The 18,008-nt window shown below is 43.5% G+C and overlaps 1 protein-coding gene across 1 annotated transcript in view; it reads left to right on the forward strand.

The window, feature by feature from the left end:
* NRXN3 (neurexin 3) overlaps positions 1-18,008 on the forward strand; it is a 1,531,407-nt gene that overhangs the window by 499,969 nt on the left and 1,013,430 nt on the right. Inside the window, exons 5-6 of the mRNA XM_054513824.2 lie at positions 872-1,310; positions 5,294-5,677. Of these exons, the coding sequence (XP_054369799.2) occupies positions 872-1,310; positions 5,294-5,677 (823 nt within the window). The remainder of the gene's footprint in view (positions 1-871; positions 1,311-5,293; positions 5,678-18,008) is intronic.

Genomic DNA, 18,008 nt, shown 5'->3' on the forward strand with positions numbered 1-18,008 from the left:
TCTCCTATCCTGTGTATATGGAGGGCACATACAATATGTGAAAAACACAGATCTCCTTCCCCACCAACTCTTAACACTTAATCATTTTCTTTCAGTAATACATGTGCACGGTAGAAAACAACAACAACAACAAGAACAACAATAACAACAACAATACAACTGGGTACTGTGAAAAGTCAGTCTCCTTCCCATTCCTGAATATGAATCTGACAAATCCACTCCCTGTGACAATTTTATAGTTTCTTGTGTTTCCTTCCAAAGATGTTTTATGCATTTATGAATATATATACATATAACACACGTGCCCCCCCAAAACACACACACACTTAACAAAATGATAGTGTAGTGCACACTTTTATGTTCCTTGCTAATTTCACTTAACAGTATTTCTTGGAGAACATCCATGTCAAAACCATGTCAAAAACTACTTTGTTTTTAAGGACTGCATGATTGTCCATCATGGGAAGTACCAGTCTTGTTGATGGTCTTTTAGGTTGTTTCTGGTCTTTTACTAAGTATACTTCAGTAAATATCTTTGTATTTAAATATTAGTATTTGTGCAACTCAGTTTCTCTTGATTTTTATTTGCAAGCTGATATTGTATAACTTTCTGACAACACAAAAAATTGGCCAGAAGGAGACAACACAAAAGGAATAAAATAGAAATGTGGGGGCTTTTTTAAGGCTTATGTGCACCCCAGAGGTCCCTTCCAACGCTTTTTCAAATGCTGTATCTCACTTTTCTCATATTGTTTCAGACATATTGTGTCCTGAAGCCTCTTCTTGGGCCTTTTTCCCTGGTGCCCAGTGAGCAGGGGCTGGTAACTGTTTGCAAGATTGATTCATATGGCACTTGTTTGGCTTTTGACAGGTTGTTTATAAGAATAATGACATCCGCCTGGAGCTGTCTCGCCTGGCCCGGATCGGGGACACCAAGATGAAAATCTATGGTGAAGTTGTATTCAAGTGTGAGAATGTGGCCACACTGGACCCCATCAACTTCGAGACCCCAGAGGCATATATCAGTTTGCCCAAATGGAACACCAAACGCATGGGTTCCATCTCCTTTGACTTCCGCACCACTGAGCCCAATGGCCTGATCCTCTTCACTCATGGCAAGCCCCAAGAGAGGAAGGATACTCGGAGCCAGAAGAACACCAAGGTGGACTTCTTTGCTGTGGAACTTCTCGATGGCAACTTATACTTACTGCTTGACATGGGCTCGGGCACCATCAAAGTGAAGGCCACTCAGAAGAAAGCCAATGATGGGGAATGGTACCATGTGGACATTCAGCGAGATGGCAGATCAGGTAGGAAGAGGCACAGTTGTGATTGAGAAGAGAGGAAAGCTGCAGCTTTTCAGTCTGTTTCCCAGCTTTATATTTTTTTATTTTAATGTTTGTGCTTGCATGCATGTTTGACTCTTTGGCTGTTCTCTTTAATGGTTGTTGTAAGATTATGTTTCTGAACAATGTATCTGTCTCGTCGACAGTTCACGTGGTCCTCCCTTCCTTGTCACTCGCGGCACAGCCGTCTCAGTGATGGTTCCAAGGCTCTGGAGCCACACATGGTTTTACAAGTAGCATTTCCACTCCTACCAAAGAGGCTGTCATGTCACTGGTGTGATGTTTTTTTTTCCCCCCCTCCTTTTCTTCTCCTTTTTCTCATCACCATGGAAACACAATTGTGACATCACAGATGCTGCATTATGTGATTACTCTGTAGGATAAGCTTCACTGTGCAAGAGTTTATGCAATGCCACACCCTTTAATAATTGGCAAGAGTCATGTTGCAGGGAGAATTTATGACAAGAAAGAAAAAGGCAAATTGATTTTTCCTGAAGTCATGTTCAATTTAAAGCCTTCCTTTGGTGTGAGAGCCTATATTTCACTCTTTGCTCAGACCTCACTAACTCTTCCTTCCTTTTCATAACCTTTTACATTTGGTTTAAATGGCTTTGTTTGTTTCTGCAGCCACAGATCAAACAAGCTAGCCCCAGGCAGTACATAGCTACTGTGGAATGGTAACAAAGAGAGGGAGGAAACACACACACACACACACACCCCCACACCCCCCCCCCCCCCCCCCCACACACACACGAGTCTGGAGCTTTTGAATGCCTGAACAGTCTGCTTAGCTTTCTGTGGACCATGTGGCAATGAGGGTCACATTCTGTGCCATCAGGAAGGACATTTCACCCGGAATAGTAACTAGAGCTTTTGGATTTCACACGGATTTCCTGATTCTCCATTTAGGTGGTGTTATACTCAAGAAGGGTCTTGGCTATGTTTGCTGTATTTTTAAGGATTCTCTCTCCTGGGAAACACAAAAAGTCTTTCATTTGGACATTTTCGTGTAGGTGCATTTGGCCACTAAAAAAAGCAATAGGTTCCCTCAAAAGGCTGCAGCCAGGAATGGCTGAGCTTTCTGGGGACGGCTTTTCTGCATAGTTCCACAGCCAGAGGGATGACGGAGATGGGCAATGTTGCCCTTAGGAGGAGCTGGATGGGTTCTGCGTAGAGGGCAGACGGGTGGCAGATTGCAGCCCTGGCTGGTTTAGCGCCCAGCAGGATGCTTTATTGATTGTCTGAAATCTAATCAGAACCAAGAGGCTTCAAATTAAATGTGCTTGTTGAGTAAGAATGAACAGTTCATGCTTTTTTAACAGACAAAGACACAAAAAACGAATTTCTCTGGAGGCCAGATCTTTTTCTCTCTCTTTCTAAATTTATCCCTACAATGTCAGCAGGGGCAGAGCCAGAAAGGTATCCTAAGATTATAAGGGAAACACTTCTATTCATTTTAAGACCATGTGTTTTGGGTCTCTGGAGTTCCATTATGGTTGATGGGTGTTAGGATTGGCTAGCCTAGACCTGACACAGCTTAAAGGTTACCTATCTGTGTCACAGGCAGCTTAGAGCAGGGGAAATTGCCATGTGTTTACTTCTGTTTATTCCCAGCACTGATTGCTTTTTTCAAGTGGGGCAGTTATTTGTTAGAACCATCAGTAGACCCATCTTTGACAAACCTGTCTGGATTTCAGAAGCCTGGAATTTCATATCTGGTAGCTATAGCATTGGCCAATACGGATACATTTGATCAAAGCCTATAATAATTTACTGAGTAAACAAATCATTGTCTTATGAACGCAGCATAACATAAAATTTTACTATGATCTGTTAAACTTCATTTCTTCGCGAGGGTATTTTCTGGTATGTTTTTGGTTACGAACCTGTACCAGAATGAAGAGTTACACAAATACCTGCCTATGCGAGTATGGGGCCTCCTTCCTTGCTTATCCTGAAGAATGACATGGGAAAAGTATGGTGATCACTCCCCAGTTGGGGGACTGGTTCTTGAAACTTGATTAAGTGCATTCAAAACAGTTGTGGTCACGCACTCAGAGGATGGATTTCCCTCAGGATGTATTTATGGCTCTAACATTTAAATCCACTCTGTTGCTGTCCTTATTTGGCAATAGCTGCTCCTCCAGGTTGGGGATCAAGCAGCTCTGTAGGCTTGTGGAGGGTAGAGAAAGCAAGCAGTGTAGGAGGAAAGGAAATGCAAACCTCAGCTTCCCCAACTGTGAAACAGTGCACCTGTTAGCTCCTCCCTCATGAGATTGTTGTGAGGATCGAGTCCAGAAAAGCACATACAGTACTTAAAATGGTGACCAGGACATAGTTATTGCTATGTAGGTTTCTAAAATTTAAAAAAACGAAAACGCAAAGCCAATTTCTCCAGGGGAAAACCTCAAGGATAGAGTGGGGGAAGCGTGTGGTTGGCATAACCCGCCCAGAGGCCCCTAATGCTGGCTTTGTAATTTATAGTGTACTTCACACTCTTGATCTTATTTGATCTTCTTGGCCCTTCAGACTATCCCTTTCATAGCCCAGGGGACTGAGACTCAGGCAGAAGTGAAGGCTGCTTGATGAATGGCAAGACCCAGGTATCTTGGTACCCATAAAGCACTTTAAGAATACTAAATAAATTTAAAATTTCTGGTGTCATGTTCAGATATCACCTTAATTTTACAGTTTCCTTGATTTTACAGTTTAGGAAAATGGACTGTAAAGTAGCTTGGGGACTGGCCTCGGGTCAGAAGGCCATTTAGGACTGGAATCCCAGTCCCCAGTTCCCAGGACAGGCTCTAGGTTTGCACAGTCTCATCGATGGGTCCATGACCCTACTGCTGCTGGGCCTGGTCTGCCTCTGATCTCGTCTCCTGCTCGCCCCTTGTGCCCTCCCACTCTAGCCACACTCTGGCTTACCCCAGGGCCTTTTTAGGTGCCATTCCCCCTGCTGGCACATTCTTCCCCCTGGACTTGGCCTGGTTGGATCCTTTTCAACATTGTGGTTCTATCATACTTGTCACCTGCCTAGAGAGGGAGGCCTTTGCTGACTGTACATTTTAAAGGAGAACCCACAGGCTGCTACCACCCATTTTACTCTCTTCCTAGTACCGACCAGTACCTAATTTCTTTTGCTTATTGAGTCATTTGTTTAATTTCTGTCCCTCTGCTCGGGAATATCAGTGCCACAAGAGCAGAGACGTACCTGTCAAGTTCATCTCTGTGCCCACCAGTATACCAGAGACACAGCAGGTATGCAATCCATCCCTGTTAAATGAATAAACAAACATGTTCCAGTTGAAATTTCTCCAAGCAATGCTCCAGGGCTGGTAGCTAATGGCATTGTAGAGGGTATTAGTGCACAGAGGGTTCCATCCTTTTGGGCATGGCAAGTGAGTGATGAAGACTCAAGCAAGCACTTCCAGAACCCTTACTCTGTCCCAAACCCTGAGGAGCACTTTACGTATGTGAACGTATCTAATCATCACACTAGTCTGTGAGGTGGGGACCATTATTTTCCCCTTTTACAGATGAGGATGTTGAGGCCCTGGCAGGTGAAATCACCTCTGTACCAGTACCTGGTAGAGCTGAGATTTAAACACAGGCAGCAGCTGTGTTGCCCTCAACCTGTTAGGTAGGTGACCTTCCAGCCGGGACTCCATAGAGAAAAGACATCAGGTTAGGTGTTCATTCACGAGATGGTCCTGAATCCTCCTATCAGTGAGAGTGTCTTAGCAACAAAGACTGGAACCAAATGGCCTAACATTTTCCTTTCTACTGTCTGGAAGCCTTTGCCTCCCTTGCTTGCATTGTTCTCACCTGGCCAGGCACCACGAGTCTCTGAACCCACCTGCTGGGCTCCTTTCATTTGGTTCTTTGACTGGCAGCCTCACCTGCCCAGAGGGCTAGCAGCTCACTCTGTTTCCATCCTTCTGTCCCAGGTACCATATCAGTGAACAGCAGGCGCACGCCATTCACCGCCAGCGGGGAGAGCGAGATCCTGGACCTGGAGGGGGACATGTATCTGGGCGGGCTGCCAGAGAACCGTGCTGGCCTCATCCTCCCCACTGAACTCTGGACTGCCATGCTCAACTACGGCTACGTGGGCTGCATCCGTGACCTGTTCATCGACGGGCGCAGCAAGAACATCCGGCAGCTGGCGGAGATGCAGAACGCTGCGGGCGTCAAGTCCTCCTGTTCGCGGATGAGCGCCAAGCAGTGCGACAGCTACCCCTGCAAGAACAATGCTGTGTGCAAGGACGGCTGGAACCGCTTCATCTGCGACTGCACGGGCACCGGCTACTGGGGAAGGACCTGTGAAAGGGGTGAGTTGGCCCTCGTGGGTGGCATTCAAGGTCCGAGTGGGCGTGGTGTATGGCAGGTGTGTCCCCAGATAGACCTACCCGTGCTTTCTCTGTTTTACAGAAGCGTTTCCTTCCGTTCACTGCTTTCCAGATTATACCCTTTCTGGTTCTGGATGCGTGAATTTGTTAACTAGGGTTGGATCCCAGAAAGGGAAACTTTAGAAGAAATATTACCAAGATCATGGCACTTTTTCAATTAAGTATGAGACATCTTCAATCCAGGGTGGGTGGATACTTCTCTTTTGGGTTTCTGGGTGGGCTAATGAACTGGCTGTTTCAGTTATTCATTTAACTCATGCGTTTTGGAGCTTTCTACATGCTAGCTCTTGGATTAGGCTTAAAAAATAGACTACTGAACAAGGTAGACCCAGTCCTGTTCTCGTGGAGTTGCTGCCCGGTGGAATATTTAGTCATTAAATAAATAATTACAAACGTGGTGAGGTTTATAGGAGGCAGCATGACGTATTGGTTAAGAACATGAACTCTGGAGCCAGGCTGGGTGAGAAATCTGACTCTTATGGAGTAATGTGAACTTTATCAAGATAATCAATATCTTTGAGACTTGATTTCCTCATCTGTAAAATAGGGATAATCAGGTACCTAACTCAGAAGGTATTGGTGATGATGAAGTGTGAGTTAGTAGGTTTCCTCAGACAATGACTTAATAAATGTCAGTGATTGTTAAAGTCATAGTTATTGTAATAAACATTATCAAAGGGAAAATAGAAGTTTGGGAGGCCCTCTGCAGGGGGACCTGGCACACTGTAGAGGTTCATAGAAAGCTGCTGTCAGGAAGAGTCTATAAGCTATGTCCAATTCCAGCTTGGTTTATTTTATATGCCAAGCTTATAGACTTCAAGCTGGCTGTCCATAGATGGTCAGCCTCTATTTTATATGAAGGGATAATTTACATAGTTATCAAGTGTTTGCTGAGGGTATAGCTCTAGGACTTTAAAGATACCTCATATGCAATAGACATAGTTCCTTCTCTCAAGAAGCTTATCATTTCTTTATCTGAGGAGTTGAGGCATCTCTACAGGAAGCAGTAATAAAATGATACAAGGTAGCAGAATGAGCGCTGTTGGTGGACCAGACTGGGAGGACAGAGATTCAAGGAAGAGAAGACTTTCTTGAGGAGGGACCTGCAAGGTCTCATCCCTAAAGACCACCAGTGGCCAGAATTGTCCAGTATCAGGAGTCTGGGGTTGAGGATGAATCTTGGAACAAGCCTGGAAGAGGGGCTGGATGAGTAGGCAAAGATGTTTTCAAGGACTGGCTTTTGTGAGGTCCACTGTATAATTAGTTAAGGGGTGTTTCAAGAGAACTGTAGATCTTTTTTTTTACAGCTGGATCAAAAACGGGATATAGCACATTGGGGTGAAGGAGGAAGAGAGAACTTTCTTGGAGCTCTTGGAATGTAAATTCAGAGTCACTGAATTTTTGGAGCTGTGACAAGCAGAAGCTAGAAGCTAAGATGAGGAAGCAGCCATCTGGAACACAAGTGGGCCACATGGGGCTGGTCAGTCTGTCAAGCTCCTAGACTTTTTCCAAACATCGTTGTAGGGTAGACTACCCTGGTCCTGGTTTGGGGCAATAGAAAGGGCATTTGACCTCTGAGATGAGTGAGACAGTTTCGATGTAAGCCACACTGTTACAGATCTTCCACTACCTATGAAGTAGTATAAGAACCAGAGATCACTTCAGACCTCTCACTCCTTCCCCTTGGGTCTCTTCCCAACTCAAGGGCCTTGGGACTGCTGAAGACAGGCAGCAGTAACTGTAGTCAGCTGTGCACGGTGTCTCTGAGCTCACCTATTCCAAGGGCAGATCCGTGGGAGTTGGTCCAAGATTTGCCAAGACAGTGAAAGTCACTGCACCTTTTATGTTGTCACTTCTGACTAGTCATTAAGAGGCAGCTGATTGGGGATATATGAGGGACAGTTATTCCTGGTACAGTGCAGCCAAGTCATCCATTCTGGCCAACTGAGAAGAGGCATAGCAAATTTAAGACATTCGATCTATACGTCGCTCAAATCCCAGACGGTGCAACTGATTGTTTTGTTCCCCTGCTAATTGTTTTTTGGCCCTGTATTGTTCCTGACACCGTGTTCAGAATGAATCAGTGGAGTGTAAAAATGATAGGACTCCACTTGCTAGCAGAGAAAATAGAGTTACCTAATGACACTGTTTTTCTTTATTGAAACTGATTTCTCAGTGGAGATGCTTTGAGTGTCCTTTATTCATTTTTATACATGATGCAGACATTTATTGAAACCCTAATATGTTATAGGCACTGTATCGGATTCTGGAAATGCAAAACCACTGACATAGCTCCTGATTTTGATGAAGGGGTATGTAGTCCTTCCAGAGAAACAAAGGGAAATGTGCTAACATGTGGCAGATGTTATGCTATATGTTTATAGGGGAACAGTAGGGCAAACAGATGGGAGAGGCCATGCCTGTGTAAGGGAATGATGGTTGGGAAAAGGGGATTCAAGGTTTCTTGGATTTTCTTGTCTCCTATTTCTAACAAAATGATGGCCTATCTCTACCTCTGACCCTATAGACACTTCTGAAGAGTGGTGAAGGAAAAATATTTGTTAACATTCTTTATGTAAGGACCATGATCCCCTTGGGATCCAGGAATGCTGCCCCACCCACCATGACCCCATCAACCTGGGCACTCAGTTTACCATTTTCTCTAATTTTTTTCTCTACATTAACCCTAAGCCTAGAAATGATCATTTGTACTAAATGTGATAAGATTAAGACAATTTCTAAGGCATTGTGTCCCATCCAGCCCAAACTGTGTCCTCTACTTGGACTTGGTTGCAGGGTCAGTCCCTTGGTATCACTGGTCCCACAATAGGAATGGTAAGGTTAGAGAGGCATTTGTTTATATAAAACAGAGAAAGCATAGGTGGGATGTTAAAATTGGTATTCAGAGAAAAAGCAGAGTTGGGGATGGCCCAGGTCAGACACTAGATCAAAATAGCCCAAGAACTCAAGCAAAGTGAGCAAGCAGATCAGTGTATAGGGCAACTCCCAGATCAAAGCTGTCATCCAGATACAAGGAAATAAGGCAAGAGACCTAGGAAATATATGAATATATGAGATTAAGGTTAACTTGCAGAAGTATCTTTCTCTTATAGTAAAAATGGATGACTCGTGCTTGTACCCTCACGAGAGTGCTTCTATTGCCTGTGAAGATAGCAACTCTAAATCTTGACATTTAACAATCAGCTGGATGTTGTATTTAGAATGTTTCAGGATGATCTGATACTATTCTAAGAAGATGTAGATCTATCTTCCCATCCCAATTGTTCAGCTCTAGCTATTTTGGTTTGTTTTTCAAAGTGTTGTGGGAGATGTCTGTCTCCATGACCTAAAAAGCAAAGGCCTGTTTTAGCTGCTTAATGCCAGTCACTTTGGTTGAAATGCTTGTGTGCTGGAAGACCACCTGCGCTCCTGTGAAGCCCTATTGTATTGAAGAAACATTCTAGCTTGTCTTTCTTAAGAAGATATGATCAGTTGACATGGAACAAGCATGGCATCTTCTCCTTGTCCACGTGGCCAGACTGTTTAGTTCAGTTGGTGGGAGCGAAGCATCAATAGCCAAGACTCTGGATTTGATTTGTTTGTGGACCATCAAGCTTCAGTTTGATGAGGCCACTGCAGATTCTATCCTCTCCCCTAGATGACTTTTTCTGAATGTATGCCATCCTTTATTTAGCAAGCAAGAAAGGAGGATTCAGCAGAAGTCCATTCCTTTGACAAGAAAAATAACCTACAGTACAGCACTTACAATTGGGGTGGCCTAGTGGTTAATGGCATGAATGTTAGAGTCAAATAGACCTGGTTTGTGTGTTGGTTCTGCCACTTACTAGCTAGGTGACCTACAACTGATTTCTCTCTTAATTCTTCTAAACCTCAGTTTCCTTATCTGTAAAATGAAGATGCTAATACTTTCTAGGTAATGTTCTTTTGGTTGCAAGCTACAGAATTGACTATGGCTAACAGAGTCAAAGAAGGGGATTTACTGCATGATTACCTAGAGAGGTACTGATCAAATGAAGCTCTCACTAACTACATCTTTAAAAGGAAAGCAGAACAGCTCCAGGGACCCCAAGGCACTGCAGTTGAAGCGATTCATCTCTCCTAACCTCTAGGTTCTGGATTTTTCTAACTAGAATTTACATTTTCAAAAAAAAAAAGGGAAACTGATTGGCCTAATTTGGTTTGTCTGTCTTGTCAACTCTGTCCAGGTGGGTGGTCACCTAGAATAGATATGAAGGATCACCCAGATGCACACTCACGTTTGTGTGTGTATGTGTGTGTGTGTATGTACATATAAATAAAATGTTACTGAACCATTTTCTTAGTGCTCTTTCATGGCTAAGTTCAGCATATCCTGATCCATAAGGCCATATCCTCTTCTAGATATCCAGCCATATGGAAATGCTTCTGTCTGATGAAAGAAAATATTTCCTGGGATCATGGAAATCGGATGCCTTTGAGAATATTAATTTGCACAACCAAGAGAATGTGATGAGAGGGTAAATCTGCTCTTCTCACTGGTTCCTGGGATTCCATTCATCTGATATAAACACCAGCTGAAAACCAAGAGTGCAGATATTTTGAGTTTTCTCAAGTAACTCTTGTTCCAGCAGGAAAAGAGTGCAGACAGCAGCTGCTCCCCCTTCCAGCTCAGGGACTTCCCTTTCAGCCAGCCCTCTGAATGCTGCTGTGTGCTCCTGGGGTAGCAGCAACACCTTCTGCCTGGGAAGGCTGAGATCCCACCTTTAGATGAGATGGGAATGTGTCATTTGGATGCCACATGGAAATTATGGTGTCAGAAATAGTAGAGTTGGCAGGTACTGTTGATGTTTCCTGCACCTAATCCTTGTTTCAGCAGGTGAGGAATTGGAAACATCACTTTAACTTGGAGTAGCTGTAGAATGGTTAAAATTCATGATTCCTGGCTCTTAATCTATTGCACTTTCCATTACATTGAGCAGCCTTTCTTCCCTGTATATCTGAAAGAGGTTAGATTGTAAGGTCATTGAGGGAAAAACAGTGCATTAAATATCTCTGTGCCCCTCCCCGCCAAAGTCTGAGGCATTGTGCTGTACACAGTGGAAATGCAAAACCACTGACATAGCTCCTGATTTTGATGAAGGGGTGTATAGTCCTTCCAGGAAAACAAAGGGAAATGTGTGAACATGTCGTTATTAAATGTTGGAACTATATTTAATAACATACTACTTGGTTATTAAATGTTGGAAGGCCCCAGTCCTCTGTCCTGGGTCTCCTGTTAGTCTGCACACTCATCCATAGTCTGTATCCTCATCTATTGCCATGGTGTTGAAGGTCATCTATATGTTAATGACTCTCAAATCCGGGATCTCTAGTCTGGAACTCTCTGGAATCCCAGATTTCTGTATCTAGTTGTCTACTTGATATATGCATTTAGATTAGGTAGCTTAATCGTAACACTGAAAAACAGAAATTTTGAGTCCCTCCTCTCAGTGTTAGACTTTTTTTTTTTTAAGTTTTCCCCATCTCAGTAAATGGCATTACCATTGTCTTTGGGTTGATTTTTCTCCCATCTTATTAAATCTCTCCGCAAATTCCTGTTGATTCCTTATTTATCTCATCCTCATCTGTTCACCTCTCTCCCTCTCCATGACCATCATCTTAGGTCAATCTACACTGATCTCTTTTTTGGACAACTAGATAGCATGTCATATGACTATGGAAAGCTCAAAATCATTTTGTGCCTTTTTTTAGAGTATTAAAGTTGGATTATTAAAATGTTTACATGTTCAACACATTCCTACCTTAAGTAGCTTTAGTTTCAGTGGCTCTTGGTTCCCCAAATTGTAGGAAATGAAGCTATGATACTTCTTTGGAAATAACTTCAGCATTACCATAGTGATCCCACAAGTAGGCATCTATCTCTTCTCTGTACCAGGTGTGGTGAGCTAAGTTGTGAGGATGCAAATTTGTAGAAGACATGGTTTCTGTTCTTCATGAACTCAAAGTCTCATGGAGGGGATGGAGTAATAGTCTGCAAATTGTAATGCAGTCTGCCAAGGGCAATAATTCAGGGAATAATCATAGGGAAGAAAGAAATAGTAATTAGAAATCAAAATATGTTTAGCACAATATATCACTTGTAACTGATTCTGGATCCACTGGGGTCTGCTCAGACCGACTCACTGGTGTAGGAATAAAAGAAACCTTGGCTTCCAAGGTCAAATATAATCATGCTGGTCGCTCTTATAGGTTCCAGTGCCATTGAGGACCTGCCCCCATTCCCCAGGGATACCCAGGACCTTTATTTAGATATGTGACCTTGAGATTCTAACTTGGATACTCTGGCTTCTCTGTTCTGCAAAAATAAAATGAGGCATGGGGCGCCTGGGTGGCTCAGATGGTTAAGCGTCTGCCTTCAGCTCAGATCATGATCCCAGGGTCCTGGGATCGAGTCCCACATCGGGCTCCCTGCTCAGCGGGGAGTCTGCTTCTCCCTCTGCCTACCACTCCCCCTGCTTGTACTCTCCCTCTCTCTCTCCCTCTGGCAAATAAATAAATAAAATCTTAAAAACAAAAACAAAAAACAAAACAAAACAAAAAATAAAATGAGGCAGTTGAGTTTCATGCACTCTCAGGGCCCTTCCAGTTCTAAAACTCTGATTCTCAAATGTCATCAGCTTGGCAGTGTCTTTCCTTATCCTGAGGAGAGAGGTAAAGGTGAGTGAAGGGCAGGATAGGAATGCAAGTCCTTGTTCTTTACAGGCTGCGGAACTGTCTGAGTTAGGAGGCTGGGTTTAGTTATAGCAGCACTGCAGTGAAGTACTCTGATTCCTTCATCTATGAAAATTAATGCCCTGGTGTACCGGGAATACTTCAGGTCCATGATATGTAAGTTTTAATTGATGGATTCATGAATAGAACCTTGGATTTCTTTTTTTTTTTTAAGGTTTTATTTATTTATCTGAGAGAGAGAATGGGAGACAGAGAGCATGAGAGGGAGGAGGGTCAGAGGGAGAAGCAGACTCCCTGCCGAGCAGGGAGCCCGATGCAGGACTCGATCCCGGGACTCCAGGATCATGACCTGAGCTGAAGGCAATCGCTTAACCAACTGAGCCACCCAGGCGCCCCAGAACCTTGGATTTCTTAAGAGCATTTGAAGGCTGTCACCTTTTCAGTCCAGTTTTTACTCCTTCTGTTGGGTAATGACATGAATCAGAGAAAGGGGCTTTTTAAGAAATACACCATTCATCAACATCAACCAACACATCCTCACTTTTTCTTATTTGTTGGTGCTTAGGTTATACAGTTGTATGTGCTGACTAGCATAGTGGCAAGAAGATTTAGCCTCTTCTTTTTCCTCTTCTTGTTTTCTGCATTTCCCTTCCTGGAGGCTCAAGATTGTATGATCCCAGGAAATTGACCCAGAGTCCATGAACCCTTCCTAAGTGTTATGCCACCAGGTTAGCAGCCGAGATGCTGCTGATCATAGCGGCTCCTGTAACTTCAAAGAAGAAAATCAGGGAAGGAGATTCTAGCTGCTCTGGAATCTTGAAGCTCAAGCATCTCAGAAGGACAGGCTGGGGACTTTGGACATCTTTGAAAAATCTACAGCTAGGCCTGTGCTCAGCCTGAGAATGTGAGGGTCAGAACTTTGGGGCAGCATGTGACAGCTACTTAGAACCAATGCGCGCCTGCTGTGGGCTGTGGTTCTGTCAAATGCAGGGACAAGGTGGCCATTTATATTGCCACTCTGTACTTTATTACTGCCTTTGCTAAAAGCTTCTTAACTACCCGCAGACATCTGCCCATTGTGGGTGCAATCAATTAAGATGCTGCTGAATTATGAGAAACAAGTGCTTTAAAATGCATACAGATTATCACAGCCTTTTCTAGCATCTCTGGCTCTGTGTGTCTTTTCACAGGTAGGTGAATCCTTCCTTGCTCCAGTCTGGAATAAGAGGAAAAGGAAGTTAAGAGATCTACTATTTATTGAGGGAAATTATGTGCCTGCTCTATGTTAAGTTCTTAATATACACTGGGCCATTTAACCCTCACATCCACTCTGCAGGCTGCATATTATGATCCTCATTTTCTCGATGAAGAAATTAAGGGCTTGATTCATTCATTCCAAAGCACCTATTGAGCGCGGTGTGCCAGAGGCTGCCTTGAGCCTTCAGGATACAAAAGCATTGATTGTGTCACTCCATACAAACATACCAATAAATTCGGAAATCTGAGGAAGGTGGGACATAAATGCAGGGAGAAAGATCATGGACAACATCACAAATTGGGTGACCCTAGAGTTGAGGCTTGGTAGAGTAGCAGGACTGCCAGGTAGACCAGGCAGGTAAAAGTATTCCAGGCAGAGGGAACAGATATGCAGAGGTGACTTTGGTAAAGAGGAAGTTTTCCTTGTGGATGGAATCTAAAGCTTGGGAGTAGGAGAAGAATTGGAGGGAACATTTTAGAAGGTGTGGCTGGAGGGGTGGCAGGGCTATCTGTGAAGCACCTCGTTTGCTCTCCCAACAAGTTTAGACCTTATCTTACAGGAGGCGAGCCATTTTTAGCAATGTGATAACAGGATGGCATGTGGGAGACAGGAGCCAGTGAACCAGTGTGCATTAGTTCTGTTTTCATTGGCATTAATTCAGGAATGAGAAATAAGAGCCCCCAGTGAGGTAGAGAGAATGGAGGTTGAGTTTTGGGGACCCATCCAACAGATATTTAAGGGGCAGTGTCAGTGGGACTTAATAATACAACAGCTAAAGAGTGGCCAAGACTGGATTAGAACGAGAATTTGGCCAGAGAAGTTACTGTTTCTTCCCTGTTCTACTCAGATCAGTTGGAGATTCTTGGGAGGAGTGGGGAGGATGTAGCTAGGAGTCACCTACATGTGCTGGTCCCACTCTGAACATAATGTGACTAACCCTCTGTCTGTGCCTCAGTTTCCATGTTTACCACTGAGAATATCCACAGTGGCTGCTAATTGGCTTGTTGGGAACCTCTGTTATAGAGTCAAAGTGTACGATGTGCTTGTGCTTACATAGATAAGCCAACATGCCCCTTTTTGAATCTAGAGTTCAGCAATTCATGAATGAAAAAAATTATCTGGCTGGTGTTTTTATCCCATTTTTTTTTCTTGTGTTGTAGAAATAACCTAGATAAGATTTTTGTGTTTAAGCATAAGATACAAGCTGAAATTTAAAAGTGGGAAGGAGGGTTGTGCCATAAGGGGACATACCAAAGCATGTGCTTCTCCATACTTCAAGTGGTTTGTGCTTGGAATCAAGACGTGACTCTGGTGTAATTCTGGATTTTGAAGAATTATGTTCAAATGGTCTGTTGTTGATAACTGTGATGATCTTGACCAAGCTCTCTGGCATAGATGTGATGGGAAAACTAATTGTAGTTTCCTTTTCTCTTGTAAAACGGGCCATATTTGAGATTAAGCCAAAAGATTCTTTCCTTAGAGATAGGAAAACCAGGTTTCTAATTTTCCTGTTTTCTGGTCTCTCATTAGGACTTTACAGCAATGACACCCAGTACCGAGGATCACGTATGTGTCTGTGCGTAGAGCACATGCATATAATTTCCTTCCAGTTTCCCAGGCTTTTCTCTATTTTATCATGGGATCTGTTTTAATCCAATTTGGGGTTATTAAGGGCAGGAGACAGCAGATATGTAGCAATCATGAAGAGAAGGCACAAACTCAAAACCTGAAACTGGATTGACCTGAAGAAAACCAGACTGAGTATAAAGAGTCCTAGATCTATAGGCTCAGATATCATCTGGCACAACCACCCCCACCCCCAGTTTTTGGTTGAGGAAACAGGGGCCTCCAGGTAGGAATTGAATTGCTCAAAGGTTAGTATATGATGTTCTTAACCCCTCTTTTCAGTTCCCTTGCTTGAATTTGTCAAGGAAATATGCACAGCCAGTACCTCTACATGTTTTGTGCAGATACGTGTTTATGTCCCTTTGGCCTACTAAGCGGTAGAATCATGGCCTTATAGGAGAAGCATTTCGTCAATCTCTGGTAATTTAGTCTTATTGGTAAATTTTATTTGAAATGTTGGCAACTGATTTAGAGAGAAGAAATGTGAAGAGAAAGACAGGTATACATTTCTCTTTTCTTTCTTTCATCACCCATCCCATCTTGCCCCATGAGCAACAAAATAAACCCAGGCCCACAGAAGAGGATGTTGTAGGGACAAGTGCCTCTGGGACTTAGGGCAGGAAACCCTGGATATGAATAGCTCTTAGAAGGCCCCCTTCTGTGGACTATTGGACTGCCATTTCCCTGGCAAAGAGATGCAATCTTTCCTGGAGAAGATCATTTCATGCTTCTTAGCATGTTTAACCCTTACAGCAAGGCATTCTCATCAAAATGACAAACCCCAACAGAGCCTTCTGAGAGGCTAGTAAATCAGAAACCTTATGAAATCTGTGGGATTAGCATGCTCTCCTTCTTTGTTTCCCCAGGGAAAGAAAGCCTGGTGCCTTTCTGATTTCAGTCTTCTCTGCAGGCCCCTTATCTGGAGTTTCCTGCTGTGGCCCACTGGTATTTGAATATTGTTTTCCTACAGTTGCCCACGGCCACATGCCCACACCAGCCAAGGACAGCACATTCTGTATCTCCATCAGCGACATTGTAAAGGGAAGATGACTGCTCTGATGTTTGCTTAGTTGAATTATTCCCACCCTTGAAGGTCTTCCTTTCTGGGTCTGAAGATAGTGGCTGGCTCTTAATGTCACCGCACATGGTGGCATGTTGCTCACAGGGACCTCATCTCCAGCTGGGTGACTCTGCTCCTCTTGCCCCATTTTTCAGTCTGTAAGGAAACTTCTTCCACAAACAACCCAACTTCTCCAGCCGCTGCCAAGTGGGGCCTCCTTCCTTGGAGGGCTACAAAGTCAGGTCTATGTGGAGCGCAGAAATGGAAAGAAAAAAAGATTGACGAGTAAAAGTCTGCTGTCAGCTGTTCAGGTGATAAAAACATTTATAGGGGATGGTGGGTGGGGGGTGACTCTTACCGGAATTTATAGATTCGTATGTACAGTTGGAAGGGACATCTGAGGTTTTTGAGTCTAACCTAATCTCTCTGATAACATAAACACCCTTGATGAAAATTCCTCAGATGTTCTATGGACTCTGGGAACATTTACTCTGTTTCCATATGCTGTACTAAATGCTTAGCAGTGGGTAGCTTATTTTATCATTGTAATAACTGTGTAAGATAGGTGCTGTTTTTATGCTCAGTTTACATCTGAGGAGTGGTGGGGTCAAGGATAGGTTAAAAAACCTGCCCAAGGTTGTCTAGTTCTTCGGGGCCCTCCCCGCCAAACCCACTTTTTTGTGATCAGTAATACTCTATGGCTTCCAGTGACAAAGGAGCTAACCTCCCATTTCATTTTTGGATAGCCCTAAATATTCTAAAAATCTCCTTTTGCCATGAACTCAAGTCTCAATTCCTCTCATATCTTTCTTTTGATCTTGGTTCAGGCTTTGGGAACGATACAGGATTTATCCACTCAGGTGACATTTATTCAGTACTCACTATGCCACGAACACCTGGGATATATAGAACTGCTCAAACCTAAACCCTCTTCTACAATAGACCTTCAGTTATTTCAAGAGGACTGTCATTTTCCACTGAGGTGTTGTCAGTCATTCCTAGGATAGACATCAATGCCTTCTTCAACCACTCCTCCGCTGCTGGGGTTGTGAGTTCCTTCATAATCTAGCGGTCATTGAAGTGGCTGGAAGAGGGTGAGTAGGGGCCGAGAGCTCCCTCAATGGAAGCATGGTTTCCAGTACCAGGGAGCTGTGTGAAGCAGGGAAGCCTGGTAAGCAGGAGGCATATGTTATTAAAGCAACAGCCTAAGTGATTATCAGACATTGTGACATCATATGGACTATGGGCTCGTGTGGTCAGTGGGATTCACTGGTAAATTTATGAGGAGTGTATGCTTTTGCTAGTTTCTTAACCTGAAAAAAAATGCCTTGGGCCCACAATAGGCTGCATACATTTACTGCATAATTGTATTTCTCAAAATAGTTCTAGACTGAGTGGCTTAAAGCACATATTTCAAAGCAAGGCTGAATTTATTTTTGGCCATATGAACTTTTCAGGGTATCACTCAACAAGGAAACCATGTTTTTGCCAAGTATCCACTAATATAGAATCAACGAATGCTAGAGCTGGTCACAGCCTTAAGAGTCATCTAGTCTGGTGCTGGTAATTTACAAAGG

The sequence above is a fragment of the Mirounga angustirostris genome, unplaced genomic scaffold (genome assembly GCF_029215605.1).
Source record: "Mirounga angustirostris isolate CCGP_5_RB_7025 unplaced genomic scaffold, mMirAng1.0.hap1 SCAF_9, whole genome shotgun sequence".
NCBI classification, from domain to species: Eukaryota; Metazoa; Chordata; class Mammalia; order Carnivora; family Phocidae; genus Mirounga; species Mirounga angustirostris.